The sequence below is a fragment of the Vidua chalybeata genome, chromosome 13 (assembly GCF_026979565.1).
Source record: "Vidua chalybeata isolate OUT-0048 chromosome 13, bVidCha1 merged haplotype, whole genome shotgun sequence".
NCBI classification, from domain to species: domain Eukaryota; kingdom Metazoa; phylum Chordata; class Aves; order Passeriformes; family Viduidae; genus Vidua; species Vidua chalybeata.
Window position 1 is genome coordinate 17,475,562 of NC_071542.1, and position 18,665 is coordinate 17,494,226.

Here is an 18,665-nt window from a genome sequence, read left to right on the forward strand (position 1 = left end):
CAAGATTTAGTGATACCCTCAAAAACATCTACAAAAATTTTGACAAATATGAGGGTGTTTTTGTCAATTTTACCTTTTTTTTTTCCCTAGTGAAGGATACTTCTGCTTTTAGAACCATTCTATGGGGAGGCTGAAAACAACTAAATAAACTTTTTCTTTCTTACACATATGGCTTCAGATCCCCCATAGCTTGTGGCATAAGCACAGGCAGCAACTCCTCTGGAGAGCCACAGCAGAAGGACCAGATCTTTGCTAGGAGCTGCCCAAGAGCTGATTAACCCCGAAGTGTAACTCTCAGAAAGGGACACACACAGAGCTGGTGCTGCTGTGAGTTTGTACAGCTGATGGGAAGCCTCGATAACCTCTCAGCTGCCTTGCACACAAATAAACTGAGCCATGGGGACAGCCAGAGAACAGAGCTTGTGATGGAAGGTTCTGTGCACACAGCTGCTGCAAAACCACCCGTGCTGAACACTCAGGCAGCCACACCACAGGCAGACAGTTGTTGTTGCAGGGAGAATGGCACATGAATACCCACAGAAAGCTCTTTTCCATCTTGCTTACACAATAATGTGGTTTTCCTTTTTCCCCTTTAAAATTGTTTTTTCAGCAAAACATGGTTAGGAAAAAAAAAAAAAAGAAGAAAGGAAAGAGATGGAATCTTCCTTACCCTCTGGGAAACATGGCTGACAGCATTTCTTGGGCTCAGTGTCACTGTCCCCTACTCAGGGCATTGCTGGCCAGTCATGTGATGGGGGGAAGAAATCATGATTGAGAGCAGCTCCAGGGTGATGATGCCTGAGGAGAACAGAATTCCAGAATTCCAGCAGGGCCCTTCTTCCTCAACAAAAACCTGGGCAGGGAACAGAGCTGACAGTGATGAAGCCAAAAAAACAGCACAGGTGGCACCAGCTCTGTGAGAAAACCAAATGTTGTTATTGCGCAGTGGGGAGCAGGGGAGGTTCAGTTTATAGTTATTTTCTATGGAATCAGACCATGATTCTGGACAGGATTTCTATTTTAAACAACACCTAATCTTTAAATTCAGTCTAGATGTGGATTTCATACCTTTTCCTGAATGAGAGCATCACTGGAGGAAGCAGGCTCAGGAGTTCTGATGTGTCCTGGCAGGGAACTGCTGCAGGTCCCCTTGCTGACAGCCCAAGCTTGACTTTCATCCCTGGGGTTACAGTCCCAGCCACTTCCACCACAAGCAGCTCTGGCTCAGAGCCCGCAGAGTGATAAAAGACTTCTTGTGTGATCATCTCAGGAGGGAAGTTTGGTGCCAAACAAAGCTGCAGTCTGGATGGGTCCTTTTGTCATCAGAGACAAAATCAAGGGGAAAAGTGCAGAGCTGGGGAAAGAAATGGAAACTGAAAAATGTTCAAATAAGGTATTTTCTAAGAAAATGAATGAAGTCCAACCCAAGAATGGCTTGTCTGATTTTGCTGGACAGGCTGCACTGATCTTGGTGCAACATGAAAGACTCTGTAAGAGGATTCCCCTTTTCCACCAATCCCTCAGCAGTCCAAGTACTTTCACTCCCTGTTTCCAGAAAGGCTCCAGTGATGCTGTAGTGTGCAGTGACCTTCCAGAAAGCTGTCAGTGATCCTTCAGCAGCTGGTGGTTTGCGGGGTGGTGGAGGCAGCCCTGCAGGCTGGTGAGCTGCCAGTGCTCTCCAGGTGAAAAATGAGTGTTTTTCTCCATTCCAGGCCACATGGAGAGCAGCATCCTATCCCATTCTTCCTGACACCATCAGAAGTGTGAGCGCATGGAATGGGAGCACATCTGGCATGGATCTTCTCGCCTGGAACTCCACAGCACACTGGTGTTTGCACTGACACTCTCCAGCAAGAAGAAAACATCCCTTTCCCCATGGAAATGTTCCATGTGGTGTCAGGGAAAGCACAAAGGAATATTTGGTTTTCACTCTACCAGAGAGCAGAGTCCTCAGTGGTACTCTGTGAACATGGGGCTGATGTGGGGATAAAGTGTGTCACATTTTGGAAGGAAAATTCCTTCCAGAGAAAGCAGGGTGCTGCCAGCCTGCTGCAAAAGACAGCTGAGGCTGCTGTGGACACCAGGAGAGTGAAGGGAGCAGGTGGAGCTGGTGGAGGCAGAAGTGACCTCCAAGGAGGAGAGGAGGGATTTTACTTTCCTCCTGATCCTTCTGTGCCACAGCACTGGAGCCATCTGACCCCATCTGCCTTTAGTGACCTTGGCTGAGGTGCCTTAAATAAAAAAAACCAACTGAGCTCACAGGGAAGGGCAATGGCTTGGGTAGAAATGGGGATTAGGAATTAGAGAAAAAACAGCAAATGGCTACATGCAAAATAGGCAAAGTAAGTATATAATCCTACTGGATTTATAGGAGAGATATTGGCACATACCAGGAACATTTCAAGCCAAATGTATGACAGCATTCCTTACACCCCTCCCACCCACTGCCATAGCCCTGCTTAATGCAAAGCCCTTTGGCCTCCCCAGGCTTAGAGCTAGGTTTTATTGTTCAAACAGGTCAACAATTGCAATCAGATGTTGACTGCAGGCAAGGCACAAACATGATGATGTGTTAATGTACAGCACCACTTGGATGGAGTTTCTGCAGTGTTGCTGTGTGACTGGTCCTGTGCAGGGTGGCAGCTGGGCTGGATCTCCCAAAGCTGCCCTGGAAGCCCATCGGTGCTGTGCCATGAATCCCATGTGAGATCAGCAAATGAGCTCTGTTATTAAAGTATAAACTCCATTTCTGGAAATCATTGTGGGAGGAGGGCTCTCACACCAACTCTGCTTCGGTTTGTTATAAAATCAGAGAATCATTTGGGTGGGAAAAGACCTTTAAGATCATCAACCAACCCAGCACTGCCAAGTCTACCACTCCACCATATTCCTGGGTTTTTAAGGCTGCTTTAGAAAGATGCTGCTCCTACCTCCAAGTGCCCTTTTAGCAAGAATTCAGCTGGAGTAGGACACAGATGATGGCATCTTTGTAAGACAGGCTGGGAGAGGATCCTACAGGTGTACCTGACTGCAGAAACAACCTTCATTGTGCTGGGGAAGCTAACAGTACAAAAGATTCTGTCTAATGCCTACAACAAAGACATCCAAAACACGTGGCACTGAAGTAATTCTGTTTATTTCACACCAGGGGAGAGTGCAGCTAGGTTATGCAGATACCTTCCCAATGGATGGGATCGTTTTGCTCCAATATAAATTTCCACATGCTCAGCACTGTTCATTGTCAAGGGGTGCCTGTGGAGCTGCTGCTCCCTCCCAGCTCAGGCACAGCAAGAACCTTCTCCAAAAGCACTCTCAGAACGTCCCTCTCCCCAAGGAGAAGCTCCCCCTCCCCACAGCCTGCCCAGGCACACACAGAAATATCCCAAACACAGCCTGGCATGCTCTTCCCAGACAGGAATTTTCTACTGTTGTGTCACTGACCACAGACCTGGCAAGGTATTATTCAGGTGTAAACATCCCTGTGCTTTATTTTGTGACCTGACCAGGACAAGACCCATCATTTCTTGGTTTGTTAGCACACTGAGAACTCTGAGGTGACAGAATTTTACTGCCAAATGACCTTTTACACCGACCACAGCAATTAAACAGTTGGCTTGGATTTAACCAAATCGCAGTCTCAGTCCAGTATTACATAGATGCATAATGTACCACTTACAGCTTCACTCCTTTCTCTTAATTTCCATGCTTTGGGTTTGCTTTGTATTTTTGTTTCAAGTTCAGAAACCTTAAAGTTGTTATGGAAAAAAAATAAAATTTATTATTCAACATATTCAATTTGCTCAAAATGGAATGACTTTTTTTTTTTTGGCTTTCATTTACAACTGGTTCCATTCAGTTAGACTGTTTTTTATCTTTTTCTATTTATAACCAGCACCAAGAAGAAAATTACCATGGATACAGTACATATGCAAATTAGCTAATGGAAAAATATATACATTTCACTCTGTAATGAGAAAACTTAAATGATATTATTGCCATGGAGAATATATCCTTGTATTATAATAAAATATCAAGCAATAATTGACTGCTAAGATTCTTTTCCACCGACAAAAAATAGCACCATACATGAGATAGTGAGAATCTACACTCAATAACACAATTGTGCAACTAGAAATGTACAGTACTTTAGTAACAGTACAGAGTATTGTTTACAATATGGAAATACCACCACTGTAATCAAAAGAGCATCAATCTTTTATGAACAACTAAGAAAAGTATTGTCGTAGATACACTGAAACAAACAGCTTTTCTTTTCACCAGAATGTGGGAACTGAGGGCAGAGCATAGCTGTGACTTCATTGTAAAGCTCCTATAAAGTGATAAAAACCAGAAGTGCAGGAATATTGGACAGAATTAGATTTTTTTTGGTTATTATTTTTCTGGCTGTTACGTGATGGGATGGTTGTCACCATGTGAAGTAAGAGAATTGAATAAAATTGAGCTGTGTTGTGCCATCAGTTCTTAAAAATGTTGAGGAGGTTTGATTATAAAAAATACAAGGTTGATGCATGCTAATCTGTGAGAGCAAGTGAGGTGTTTTTTTCTGAGTGCTCATACAGTTGAAAAAAAATCCTTGTAAATTCCTGTTTCCTTAGGTAGGACCCAGAACTTGGACCTAAAGTGTCCTTTGGGTCCAGGACCCAGCAGGCTGGGTCAGGCCAGAGGTCTAACCAGCCCAGCACCCTGTTCTGGCCAGTGGCCAGTAGTGAATTGTTACTGAAAAACACAAAACCTAAAATCCTTCCTCTCCTATGTCCTACCTTTAGCCTAGAGAGGGTCACAGATCAGCACCAGAAGGAAAATGTTCCTGCTGTGGAGAAGCACCTTTGATTCCCAGCAATGATAATTCACACAGTTCTGCCAAGGTAACAGAGAAAATGTTACCCATGAGAAGAAAACAAGCAAATTCCAAACGGAGTGAGGGGTGTCAGGGGACTCAGAGGTGGCTGTGGGGGCAGCAAGGACAGTCCCAGTGTCACTACAGGCTAAGGGGGAAACACCACTGTGAATAAACCAAATAAACCAGGTCCTCTGGGCTCTGTCTGATCTCTTGGAACTTTCTCATTTGCAGTTCTTCTACCTGTTAATTTGCCTAATTGAGTATCACCTGGTATTGTCTAAATCTTCCCTGACACCCCTGCCAGCAGTTTTCCCTTGAATACTTGTTAAGTACTTACACAATCTCTGTGCTGGGCAACAGGGTGGGAATAACAGAAAAAGGAGGTCTAATCCTGATTATAAATTGCCAAAAAAAAAAAAAATCCAGTATAACAAAAAACCAAGCTGGAATCATTTCCCTGATAGAGAAAATCATCTGAGGCATTGGAAAGCAGATCTGTTTGAGACAGGCACTTGAGGAAAAAAGGTGTGCAAATGTGCCCTTGTGCCTCAGGCCAGCCCTGGTGCACACACACTCATTTGCACACTCACAAGCACAGACGTAAATGTGAAGCCCACACAGGGTTAGTCTGTTGATTAACATTTTCTCCCTGTGTTTGAAAAACTTAGCCCTTAATAAAATGCTAATAGGTTATTCCAGTGAGGTCCTGGATATGGAAAGAATGGTACTAAGCAAAAATTGTTTTAAAGACATGTTAGGTACTAAGAGTCTTTATCCTTCCTTGCATTGACAAAAAGAGACAACAGCAACAAAGACAACCTGGGGCCAGGTGGGAGCTGCAAGCCAGCCTGGCCCAGGGGCTGGGGGAGCAGCTGGGCTTGGTTCTGTGCTCAGCTCCAAGGAGCCAAACAGTCCCAGCAGCTCTAGAGCGAGCACAAAGCTGCAATTATCCAGAGGGCTCTGTTCCTGTCACGAGGAGGGGGCTGAAACTCACCCATGGCCTTGGGCCCTGGCAAGGGAATGAGGCTTGTTGGAGCAAGATGTGACAGGGAGACACTGATGCGTGTGACAAGGGAGGGGACAAGCCCTGCTCTGGGCAGAGCTCCTGTTTCAAGTCTCACATCACAGAGAGGAGTCTGGTTTAAAGTGCAGAGACATGGCAGAGAGTATTGTGTGTGCAGCACCTGCAAGTGCTCTGACAGCACCAAACCTGACAGCACCACAGAAGTGACACAGGGAGCATTCAAAGACAGCAATGGAAGTCTGAGCCCTTGGCTTCCCACAAGCTCCAGGTTACACTTTGAATGTCTTGCACCCCTGGCTACTTCTGGTTACTCCAAAAGCTATGTAACCTCAGCTATGTAAAAGAGCCCAGAGACAGAAAACACCTGTTCTGCTCCCCACTATATCCTTTTCATAAAGATTCTTCCAAATTCAGTTTCTGTTCCAACCCTATTCAGTTTCACAGTCCTCTTATAAGAACCAACAGTCTCATTATCTGATTGACTTCTAAAAACTGGAGAGAGCTTAGGCCAAGCAATCCCTCAGTGAGCTCTACTGGACGAAATGATTTCTGGCTTCTCCCATCTCATGTAAATGGTTCTTGTTTAAAAGTAACTATCTACGGCTGTTAATAAGCTTCCATTTCATTAAGCTCAGAGAAAAATTAGGTTTCATAAAAGAAACTCTATTAATTCTGGGGAAAGATAGAGAGGATTGTTTTTTAAAATTAGAAGGAAAAGCACCCTCTATTAGTGGCTCTAAAAATATGACTTGGAATGTTGTATATAATTATACTGAGTTTTCTGTAGGAAATTCAGAGATGTCCATCCTCTGCTATCAGTTTTCACAAGCTTTTACAGAAAATCCTCTCTTTAACTAAGCCTTTCATTTATGCATGTCCCTCCAAGCCCACTCTGCGGTGGGATAACTGCTGGCAATTGAAAACAACAGATAAAAGCCAAGATTAAAAGATTAAGTAATGTCTCTACCTTTGCTGAATTATTTTGCCAGAGGCCTTCCTCCATGGAGGTACCCATAACCTTATCCAATGTAATCACTTTGCAACTCTTGTCCTTTTCTTTAATGGTAGCAAGCCATCCAGTGGCTGGTGATTTAATATATTAAAAAAGCCTTAACAAAAAATGTGAGGATGTCAAAATATTCAGAAATGATTGGCTCCTTGAGATGACCTTTTCTGTGTGTTTTTTTTAAGGTGGATGAGCAGATGACTTTGGTATCCAGTCTGTAGGATTAGTTTCAAGTCTCATTAGGTGTGCTTTGGGATCCACCACGCTGTAGCAACTCATGAAGTTCCCGTACTCAGACCTACTAGTCTGTGATTTACATACAAACAGCTGGAAGACTCTAAGGAGTGGCACAGGTTCATTAACTCTTCTGCTGCATCTTGTTTGCATAAAAGTCTCTGCACGTCTGGCAGCAGCGCTGGTACCACCGCATGTCCTGGCACAGGTTCTTCTCACGGATCACCCTGCAGTACACTGTCCACTGGTCCCCCGTGCACTTGTAGGTGAGGGCAGCTTGGGAGGAGACAAGAAAGGAGAAACTGCCAGATTAGCCAGGGAACAGCACTGCAGGTGTGACCAAAAGCCCTGCACCTGAGGGGAGGGAGGGCCACGCTCGCTGCCGGCACTGGAGAGCAGGTGAGGTTCTCTCTGCCAAAATATTGGGCTCTTGGAAGTGCTTCCTTCCTTCCCTGGACATGAATGGGGAGTGCAAACCTCCTCCTGTTGCACCTGTTTTGTCTCAGAGGCAAACAGTCCTGGATGAACAAAACATCCAAAGATGCAGCCCAGATTTAAGGCCATGAACTCCACACCGCAGTCAACGGGATGGAGATGAATAAATCACACACCTGGCAAGAACACCCAAGACAGACCTTATGAATCTGAGATGGGAGAGTTCACATAATAGAAACTGAGCCACAAACAAGGCCAGGACTCATATTTCAGAGGCCCAAGGTCCCTTATAGTTTGTGAAGGAAGACAGGAAAGAAGGGACAGGATAAATCCCTCTGAATGTGTCATCAATGAGAGACACTGGACACAGACTTAAAAGCCAGGTGAGGTGAACTCCACACTCAGATATTTTTGGAAATGTTATCCAAGACAAGAAACCATTCTGAAGTAGGGACAAGGCAGCATGGGGTCTGTAGACTACTGGATTTTTTTTCTTATTTTCTTTTTTTGCTTCCATTGCAGAAAACAGAAAGTTCTGTTTAAAGATAATCCAATTAGAATTGTTTATAAGCAAAAAGAGCAAAACACTCAATGATATGTCTTTCCACTAATATCAAATATCATTGTTTCTGGCCCTGGTGATTCCAAGCCTGGTTTAGAAACAAAAGCATCCCAAATTACTTGCAGATTATTTTCAGCAGAGACTTGAGCCTCCTCAGTCTTCTAAACACATGAGCATTTTATTGTTTTGTCCTAAAACGTGAATTAGGATGGATTTTTTGTCTCATCAGTGTATCAAGGGCTTACTTCTCAAATGTTTTCCTTCCACTATGCTCTTAGTGCTAAAATATCTGGGAAGTACTCTCACACCAAAAGAGGATAGAAACCCCTCAGCATGAGTGCATTTGCAAGAATGAAAGTCCCCATTTTCTCTTAAAAAACATCTGGTAAACTTTTGGGGAACAAAGTTCAGTCCAGAAGCTTCAAGTCCTGTCCAAGTTTAAATGTTATTTAATACTGGACACCACCATTAGAAAATGGTTCTCTATTATTTAACAGCTCTGTGTTTTCATGTGTGTTAGAGGTTTCTTAGCCTGTAACATCACTTTTAAGCTCAGATGTGACAGAGGAGGCTGCACTTTCTGGTAACCTCTTCTTGTTTACAACCCAGCCTCTTCTACCAAAAGGGGACAGGAGGCACCCATGAAGCTGGGTCAGTGTAGCTGATGCCTTAATTTAGTTTCATCTTACTGGTGATGATGTGTGAAATGTAAAGAAACCAACTTGGTTCTTGGAACTGTGGTGGAACACACAGGGCTGAAGTTCAGAAAAATATATATTTAGTATATTTATATTTTTATGCCCTTATAAACCAATGTGGAAAATCATGAGATCCCCACAAATTTGTATTAATAGAGGCATTCTTAACTAGTGGCATGTCTTAAGTACAGTGTTAGGTGTTTCAGATGGTTATCACCATATTCCCATCCCAGCCAGGGACACAAGGAATGCAGGGAGGGTGAGGAGGAGGAGGACAGTGACAGAAAACCACAGGGTCAGGAAGAGGCTGGATGTTCTCTTGCCCCTCTGGGCAAATCAATCCATCAAACCACCTGTCAGGGTCATGTATTTTCTTGGGACACAATGAATAAATGATCCTACTTCACACTCACTGCAGCACAGGCAGCATGTGGAAGGGTTTGTGATGGACAAAGATGCACCTGCCTGCTCCCTCACCTGTGATTGATCAATCAATCAATCAATCAATCCAATCAATCACCCACCATTTGTGTGCTCCTGCTGCTCTCTCAGCTCCATCCCCTGCCATGCCAAGCACTCCACCTGGGCACAGCCTGAGGCAGGGCTCAGACAGGACCTACCCACACCAGACCTTCAGGCTGGAGTCTGGCTGAGCCTCTCCCGATTTCCAGCCCTGGACAATCACTGCAGCCCCCTGGGCAGCTGGCACCTTCCCCCTGGGCCCCTGACTCACCGAGCCTGGGCGAGGTGATGGTGTTGACGTTGATCCTGTCGTTGCAGACCTCCTGGTGGCACTGCCTGTAGGCCGCGGGCTTGGCCAGCGCCGGGCACTCGCTGCCGTGGCGCCCGGTCACTTTGTGCATGCACTGCACCACGCGCGACTGCAGCCCCTTGCCGCACGTCGAGGAGCACTGCAGGAGAGAGCACACTGAGCACAGAGCTCCCGTGCCACAGCACAGCAGAAGTCACTGCCAGAGCACAGGGTGCAGCCGCTGTGCTGCTGAGGGCTCGCAGCTGGGTCACCGTGGCAGCCAGGGACACTCCGTGTGGCTGCTGTGGTGTCCGAGATGGTTTTGCACCTTCAGGGAGTGCTGTGAGCAGAGGAACTCACCTGGCACAGGGAAGGAACCTGTTGTCTTTCTGCCCTGAGTTCACCTACTCTGACTGTCCTCTGTGGAGGCCCATGGGGCTCAAGAAGGCAAAAATGCAATTCCCCCCACCAGTCATGAAGAGGCAAAGCTGAAAAATGTGTAATGCTTAATTATGGACCAGCAGCTTCCACCTCCCTCTCTGTGAGGGACCCGGTGGTTCTTGATTTAAAAGCCTTCTCCAGGACTTGGATGGTCTAACAAGGCTTCCTCCACAGACAGGATGACCACAGCCAGGCACTGACATCAGATAAACCCCAGGATTACAGCAGAGGCTGGCAGCTCCTGCGTGCCCAGACCTCTGAGCTCTGTTCTGGAGAGAACACATCAGGTATTCCAGTATTCACTCCCATCTATCCCTGCTAACTGTCTGGAACTTGCCTGTCCTCCTGGGAGCAATTGCAAATTGTACTCATGAGTTTTGGCTGCTATTAGCCAGGAGGCCCAGCCTGTTCATATGCTCTCTTTGTTGTCATCCAGTCAGAGTCCCTCCCTCTCCCTCCCTCTTCCTCTGGCCCCGTCACTTGTGATTTACAATGTCCTACTTGCACGCTGTTCAATTTTAATAAAGCAAACACAGTGAGCACAGGGAGGTGCAGCAGCTGGAGTCAATAAAAGAGCCTTGTATTTAACATAAAGAAACAATGGCTTGCAAGACTTGGGTAAGATTCCTGTTTGTGCTAAAACCACACACAAGCAAACGATGGGGGAGAGGAGGAGGTGAGGGAAAGCCCAGGAGGTATCAACAGAATGATGTAAAAAAAGGTCATATTTTCTGTCCTCTGCTGTTTCTCACCAAAGTCAGGGCATTGGAGCTTTCTCCCTGAAAACCACCATCACCACAGAGAGGTAATTCTCAAAATAGAGATACCAAACACTGGAGAGATTCAGAAGATAGGCATCACTGAGGCTGGACCGAAATCCAGGTACAAATCCTGTGTGTGCAGTGGGGATGCTTGTGAGACCCAGATCCAAGGGCAGAACATGTGGATGCACACAGGCCTCCACCTCTACATCCAAGGGGGATGAGTACAGCAAAGCTGTGGTCATTTTGGTCTGGAAATATCACAAGAAACCCTTGCAGTTTGGGTTTTTTTCCTTTACAATCTTCTTATTTCGATTTAGGTTCAACACACCAGTTTATAACAGCTATTTTTACACTTAGATTTTTCAGGTGTTGAATTTACATAAAAAATTGGTCACTGTCAAATAATACCTCAGCAATGGTTATAGTATTTAGGATTATGCTGAATGAACCCTTGCCCTGCCCTACAGCGAGCTATTCCAAAAGTCAGGAATTAAAGTCCCTGATTTAAATCCCCTTCACAATCTGAATTTATGCAGTGAGATCTGGGCACTACATTAGTTTTGTGTGTCCCTCAGCTCTTTCCCAGCACTGAGTGCCCTCAGTGACTTCCACCAGCCTGGAAGCCACTCAGGCATGGCCACTGGATTCAAAGTGAACTATTTTCTTCCTGATAAATGCAACTATTAGGCCCTTCCACTTCACCAGTCAAATGCAACCTTTAATCCTCAGGATTTCAGTGGCACTTTTAGTCTTCACAGTGCTTTACAAAACTTAATCCTCCCCAAACTCTTTGCTTTGGGAGGGGAATTGTACATCCATTTTGCAAACAGAATCGCTGTTATCACACAGGCATTAAATAACTCAGGCCATGGGCTTCCTTCATGATTGTAACAGTGAGCCTGAAACCTCTGTCTCTGGCTTTTAAGCACTCCCTGTGCTCTTAACAGGGGGGACATGGGGAGAAAGAAGGGGAAAAAAGGACCAAACCAGCATTTTTCTCATTAGATTTTCAGGTACCAACACAGAAACACTCACCTACCTTTATCTGTGTTCCTGTCTCTGCATCTGTTAACCAGCAAGGAGGGCAAGCAGTGAAACATTTTTCCACAGACACTGCCAACTCCAATCCTCAGACAAATAACAGCAGAGCTTTTGCCCGAAGCAGTTTTATTCCTTCTCCTGGGAGACCGGGATCATCACCTATGCTATGCAATTAGTTTTTCACAGCCAGAAAGACAGATTTTAACATCTTTCTTGAACTCTTCAGGGCTTGGCAGCTAAAGGAAGGTTGGACATCTGGCTTATTTTAAGACAAAATTTTAAACTCAGTACTTGGATAGTCTCTTTCCTAGGAATTTCAATAGGAAATAGGAATAGATACAAAATACATACAAAGGGGGAATTGTTACTCATGCTCCACTATGAGAAGAGGACATCATTAAAAGAGGCATAAAAATCAAACTCCAACTGCACAGCAAATTCCCATAAATACCTTCTCTCCTTCTCTGGACAGCTAAATGCACTGCTATGGACTCTCTGTTCCCAAATGTTTGTGGAGCAAGGAACCATATCCACAGAACAATTTTCAGGGCTGGATTCACCAGAGAAGACTCTCCAGCAATGTGCCTCCCCTGGGAAGCTGGGGCCAGGACAAGGGGTTGAGCAGAGATGCTGGTACCATACAAAGAAGTGGATTTTTCCTTCCACCAAGCACTGCCAGTGGTGTCACCATCACTAAAATGCACGTGCAAAATGCACAGAATTTAACCATAATGCCCTAAACTGACAACACAAGCACTGTAAACTGGAAATCCACCCCCATGCAAAGATCAAAGGGATGCTCAGCACTGTAAAATTGAGGTGGTTAATGAACAGCTACAAAAAGTGCATCTAATGAGAGTCCCTGTAATTCCCAGTTCAAACACTGCTTAGGAAGGCAAAAGCAAGACAAAAATGCCTGCATTCACATTCTTTGGCAGTAACATGCAAGCCAGTGGGGATATCCAGAAGGAAATAAACTCACAAATTGTCAAGGCAGCAGCTGCATTCAACAGCTTAAAGAAGATTTACTCACTGAAAAACTCTAACCTTAGGAGCAAGCTATGATTTTTCAACTGGAATGCTATTTCCACCTTAGGATACTGATATGAAAGCTTGAAATCTAGCAAAGGTGCTGACAGATGTCTAATTGCTTTGAAAGCAAATGCCTCAGGAGAGTATTAGGTATTAAAACAGAACGAATTTACAAAAAGCGCTGAGATCTGTCAGGGCCTTCATCAGCTCCTGGTCTACAAAAGATAGCCAGAGAAAGAGTGGGGAATGAGAATGACTTAAACCAGGGCAGGGCTGCTGTTGTGGGCAGCACAGCAGAGTCCAAAGAATCCCTCTGCTGAGGCTTAATGGGGGCAGAAAATGTACAGATTTACCAGCACAGACACAGGTTCAGGACTGAATGGGATAATGGATCATTGCTGGGGGCTCCTGGGAGGCTGGAATAGATTTCAGACCCCAGGACACCTTCAGAAATGTCACTTTTCTAACCTCCAAGGGATAGATGTAAATATTTTTTTTTGTAAGAGACTTTTCCCAGCAGAAGCAGGTCACAGCATCCCTCCAGCCAATCCTCAGCACACTCCAGTATGGAGAGGGCTGTTCTGTCAGAGGGAGATCCAGTTCTAGATGACTGTCATAACTAAGCTGCAGGCAAGATGGGGTTTTCTCTTTATTCATCAGACTGCAGTCATCTCATGTTTAAAGATACTGGTTTGTCCCCAGTTTGCTGGAAGTTGCTGAAGCCAAGGATAACACCATGGCTAAAGCTCCAATATTGAGAGATAGAGTCATGCTTTACTGACTTCAGAGTTCAAGTATTCAAGGCGTTAGGGTAGAGTGTTTTTCCCCTCGGGGGTCTTATTTCTTGCCTCTATGAAAGTCAGAAAGAAAGCAAGAGAAGTTCCTATTAAAAACATTCTAACACAGCATCTGAGATGAATGACAAAGGTCCTGTAATTGCTCCCTTCCCGGGACCTTAATAGCACACACATGTGTGCTCTGAAAGCCAGTGCTCCACACACCTTCACATCAGGCTTTTTATGAGGATCACTAATTTAAACCCCATAGTTCTAGCTGAAAAGCAGCGTGCAATACGCTTTCATAAACGCCAGGTCAACTTTCACCATGGCATCATGCTAAAGAAAGAAATATCTGTCTTTTCACTGATAAGATCTAATTAGCCCAAAGCAAACTGTAAGCTGTTTTTCAAGCTTCCTTGTTCTTTTCTTTGCTTTCTTTTTTTTTTTTTCCTTCTTTTTGAACCCCAGATCTGTAAAAGAACATATCTGGTCTTGCTTACAACAATCTTTCATTTGGAAACTTTTGTGAAATGACTGATTTGTTTAATTTAGCCAAGAAGAAAAAAATGCATACCCTTCTGACTCAGTATGGGAAGAAACAATAAATTATGGCAGCAAATGCTCGTGGCTGATGTGACAGTATCTTAGCAGGAAAAGAGAAGCAATTTTTGCAAACTGCCTACAGCTGTACTTTCAAACTGCAGGACCCCAAGGAACAAGACCTGACCAGCACATCCAGCATGTCTCACTGCATAATTAAGCTTGGCTTTGCTATTCTGAAAAGTTCCATTGTGTACAGAGAGTTCAGAGATTAAAGGCTGAACACATGAATATTCTGGGTAGTGACAGTGCCCCTAAAGTACTTGTGCAGTGGAGCCCAGGTGGATGCTGATGAGAAAATGCCATTTAATCCAATATTCCAATCAGGCAGAATTTACTTCTCACAAGGTTTCAAACTGGATTTCAACAACAGGCTCAAGTAGTGCTGTGAGGTGATACAGTGCTGCCCACTGGGGACCATATTCTAGCAGGTCACCTACTGCACTTGTGCCATGGTTGGACCTGTGGCAGAAAATGGAAATATCCAGAGTTTATTCCACCACAACAGCCCCAAGGACCTGATGGTGAAAAACATCTAATGCAAAAGGCATAACTAAGGTAATTTAAAATAGCCTCAGTAGTAATGGACAGCTATGGGATTACAGAACTCAGGTCAGGCTGGATGCTGGAGAATCCCCCCTGTTCCTACAGAACTATGAGCTGCTCCTGCTAAGCCAGGCTCTCTGGGCTCACATGAGCTCTATTCCCAACCTGAGAGGACATCCTGGGAACTGAAGCCCCACTGAATGCATTATTAGTTACTATTAGTTATTCAACAGTTAATGATCAATGCTCCCACAACACAATTTATTAAAAGAAAGTAATTAAACTAAGGACTCCTTTGGGATTTTTTAATCTCAGCAAGAGGCTGCTTATCTCTCATTCAGTCCTGCCTGAGCATTTTCTAGACATGGAGCTTCCCAGCTCTGGCATGTGTGATGCTGGCTAACACTGTTTCATCTCTTTGCACAGTCAGACTGGTACTCATTGCTCCTTAAAGATGTTCTGTGAGATTGTCACCTTGATGCCTTGGTAGTCATTATAAATCTCAAAAGGTTATTGAAAAGACTGAGAAAATTACAGCAGTCCCTGCTAGCAGTACATACTGTGTGCTGTAGGTATCCAAGGGGAAAATCCTCTTCAGACCGGTACTACAGAGTTTAAATGGTGAATTACCACTCCCCATATTTTCAAAAACATGATCCTGGACACTGTAACATCTCACAGTAACTCAGAGAAAATGAATGCCACTACTTGAACAGGCTTGTCCTTCACTCTTTCTCATTTTTCACTTTAAAAAACAAGAGTAAAAAAAAAATCACAACTTTCATTTCCAATCCACCGGGCTTGGTGGAAGACCAAAGTGGTGCATCAAAAAAATGCACTTAATGGACCAGGCTTTTAAATAAAATATCAAAAAAGAGAAATTACTCTTCCAGTTAATAGGATCACTGGAGGCTGTATTGGAATATGAGATAAAAACACTGTGGCAGAACGTGCTCCACTTCAAACAAAATACTGATCTTTCTCAGTGCTCAGATCAATCTGATCTTTCTGCAGCACATTCTCCTTTGCTACAAAATCTTCACAATAATTTGTACCAGGGATGTTCCCAGAAACTCCAGCGGAGATGAGCTGTGCAATCTGTTGTGCAAACAAGGAGCAGTTTGAAAGGCACAAACAGGACTTGGTTTCTGCAGTGCCCAGGGGAAGGACATGGCCAGCAGTGCAGTCAGCATCTCCTCCCTTTCCATGCCCAGTTCCCAACTAGAGCTGCATCCACTGGGGCTGGCTCTTAGCCCAAGCCCTAAGCACAGGCTTGACCTTGTTTTAGTGCCATTTAGTGCCATGTCCACCTCTGCCCACAGCTAAAGAGATTCCACAGATGTGGGGACAGACGATCAAAGAGCAGAAGGGTGAGATTCATCTTACTGATGTCCTGTTCAAATTCAAGACTGTCCCTGGCTGATAAATCCAGTTTTGGGCCATTTGATCTCATCTCCTGCAGGGAGGAGTGTTTTGAGATTTAGCTGTTGGCAAGAAAGGCTCTGGTTTGCACATCAGTGATCATGTGCCAGAGCCAAAAACCACAGGCAACCACAACTCAGAGCAGTCCATGGGGCAGGACTTAGGTCTAGGGCAGATGCTCTGGCCATGTCTAGGACCACAGAAGCAGGGAATTTAACTGCTAAAGCTTGTTGGATCCTCTTCTGTCCCACCCAGCTCCATCACCTTCTGGAGAACAACTGATGTGCATCAGCAAGGCCTGTGGACAACTTTCCACTGCTGCTGAAGGACATGAGCAGCCATAAATCACAAAGTTGTTCACTGGCAGGGAAGGGTCTGTCAGCTCTGATGTGCCACTGCAGTTTCAAGCTACCACCCCTCCTGCACAGTTTTCTCTCAATCCAACAAGAAAAGTTATTTTCTCCAAGGTAGAAGCAGATGAACTTACTTCTGACCTTTATGAAGAATAACCAAGTTGTCCATTGCTTATCATAAACAGATGTCAGGTCAAGCCATGAATTTGTAATGAATGTTAGAACAAAGGGCAGTTTTGCTTCTATATTTATAACAACTTTGAACACACCTCTCAAACCACAGCTGTCGTTGATTTACTCTTCTTATTATGTAATATGAATTAATCATTAAAAGTGAGGCACATAGAGGATTTTGTTGATGTTCCCAATCATTTGGAGCTTGGAAAATATGCCTTCCTGGCACTGGGAGATTGTATTTTTGGGAAAAAAGCCCCCAAACCCAACATGTTTTTGGTGTACTGCAAGGCTGGAGGTTTATCTCTCAGAGAATAAAACCTCCTGTAATCCTGCCAAAACAATTAATTTGCAATTACAAATCCTTGTTACCACCCACTGTGATGAATGACTGCTGATCTTCAGTGTGAAGCACCTCAATGTCTGGCACAAAGCCAGTATTTTTCTTACAGGAAATTAGATTCTTTTTTCCTCTCCCTACTGTTAATGTCCTCCTGGGATGAGAATCCATCTCCAGCATTTCACAGGCTCAGCAAGTTCTGTAAAGGAATTGGCAACTCTTGATTCCCAGGGAGGGCAGGTGGCTATGGGTGATTTTTCAGATGTGCTTTATCACTATTGACACTATTTGGCAATAAGAATGTTGTTTAACATTACACTTTGCCAAGCTGATCCTTCCAGTTTCTGGAGTGTTCAAGCTCTCTGAATCCAGTGAAAGTTGTGCCAGGTGGTTATACAAGATGTGAAGTGGTAGAAATAGATTTTTCCTCTACTTTCTCTGCTAACTGAAGCCCAGCTTGATGTGTCACAGATTTGCTTTCTCCTGAGAGCACGAATCTGTGATGGTTCCTACCCAAGACCCAAAGATTCTGCACAGCCCACCAGGTCAGATCCTGCTGTGCATGGCATTGGCATAAACCTGCATTAACTCAAGTGCCTGAATTAATCTGGGCTTACCCTCATGTAAGAGAGACTGATATCTGACCCAGTGTGCTGAGTGAGATCCTTGGCCTGTGGCCAGTGGGTTGTAGGGAAGAATGAAAGACAGTTACCCTGGATTTACACTGGGTTATCTGAGATTAATACAGGCCTTAGTATTTACAGAGCACCTACTGTAACTGCAAAGAAAAAAACATGGCAAAGCCAACATGCTACAAGGCCTCTATGTGTCTTTCTTCTTCTAAAAATCTTTTCATTGGGCTAGGTAATATAATAGGTTAATGAGCTAAATTGTTGCCTCAGGGACAGAAGTTTTATATTTAAACTTCCACCCACAGAGCTGAAAATGTCCCTTGTGAAAGTCAGAGCTAATGATGGAGCTTGTGTGTCTGGCTTGTAATTCCACCTTTCTTGATACAACAACAGTGAAATGGAGAATAATCAAGAAAATGAAACTGGGAGCCCTGAACCATTCTGTGCTATTGGCTCCAAATACAGAACTTTAGTCAGGACAGAATTTGAGGCACGTGAAATAGAGAAACAACAAAGTAAAACTGGAAATAAAGAAAAATCCATAAAAATCTTATGGAGAATTGCTCCTGCTATATAACCTTGCCTCCCAAATTTCACCTTGGAAGAGTCCAAGGGACAACTGGAGGAAAAGAACTCAAAAAAATGTAGCCTTGGCCTGTACAAAATTAAAGAATTACTGAGGTTGGGAAAAACCTTCAAGGTCAAGTCCAACCTTTGACCAAACACCACCTTGCCCACTAAACCCCAGCACTGTGGGCCACATCTGCTTGGTTTTTGAGCACTTCCCAGGGATGGTGACTCCACACTTCCCTGGAGACCCTGTTCCAGTGCTTAACCACTCTTTGAGTGATGAACATTTTTCTAATACCCAACTTGAACCTCCCTTGTGCTATCTCTGGTTGTCTGGGAGAAGAGCCTGACCCTCACCTCAACACAACCTGCTTTGAGGTGGCTGTGGAGATCAATAAGG

General features: G+C 44.4%; 1 protein-coding gene across 1 annotated transcript in view; it reads right to left on the bottom strand.

The window, feature by feature from the left end:
• Positions 1-3,130: 3,130 nt before the first annotated feature.
• ADAMTS17 (ADAM metallopeptidase with thrombospondin type 1 motif 17) overlaps positions 3,131-18,665 on the bottom strand; it is a 157,300-nt gene continuing 141,765 nt past the window's right edge. Inside the window, exons 23-25 of the mRNA XM_053955030.1 lie at positions 9,554-9,731; positions 6,853-7,401; positions 3,131-4,878 (exon numbers count right to left, since the gene is read on the bottom strand). Of these exons, the coding sequence (XP_053811005.1) occupies positions 7,250-7,401; positions 9,554-9,731 (330 nt within the window). The 3' untranslated portion in view covers positions 3,131-4,878; positions 6,853-7,249. The remainder of the gene's footprint in view (positions 4,879-6,852; positions 7,402-9,553; positions 9,732-18,665) is intronic.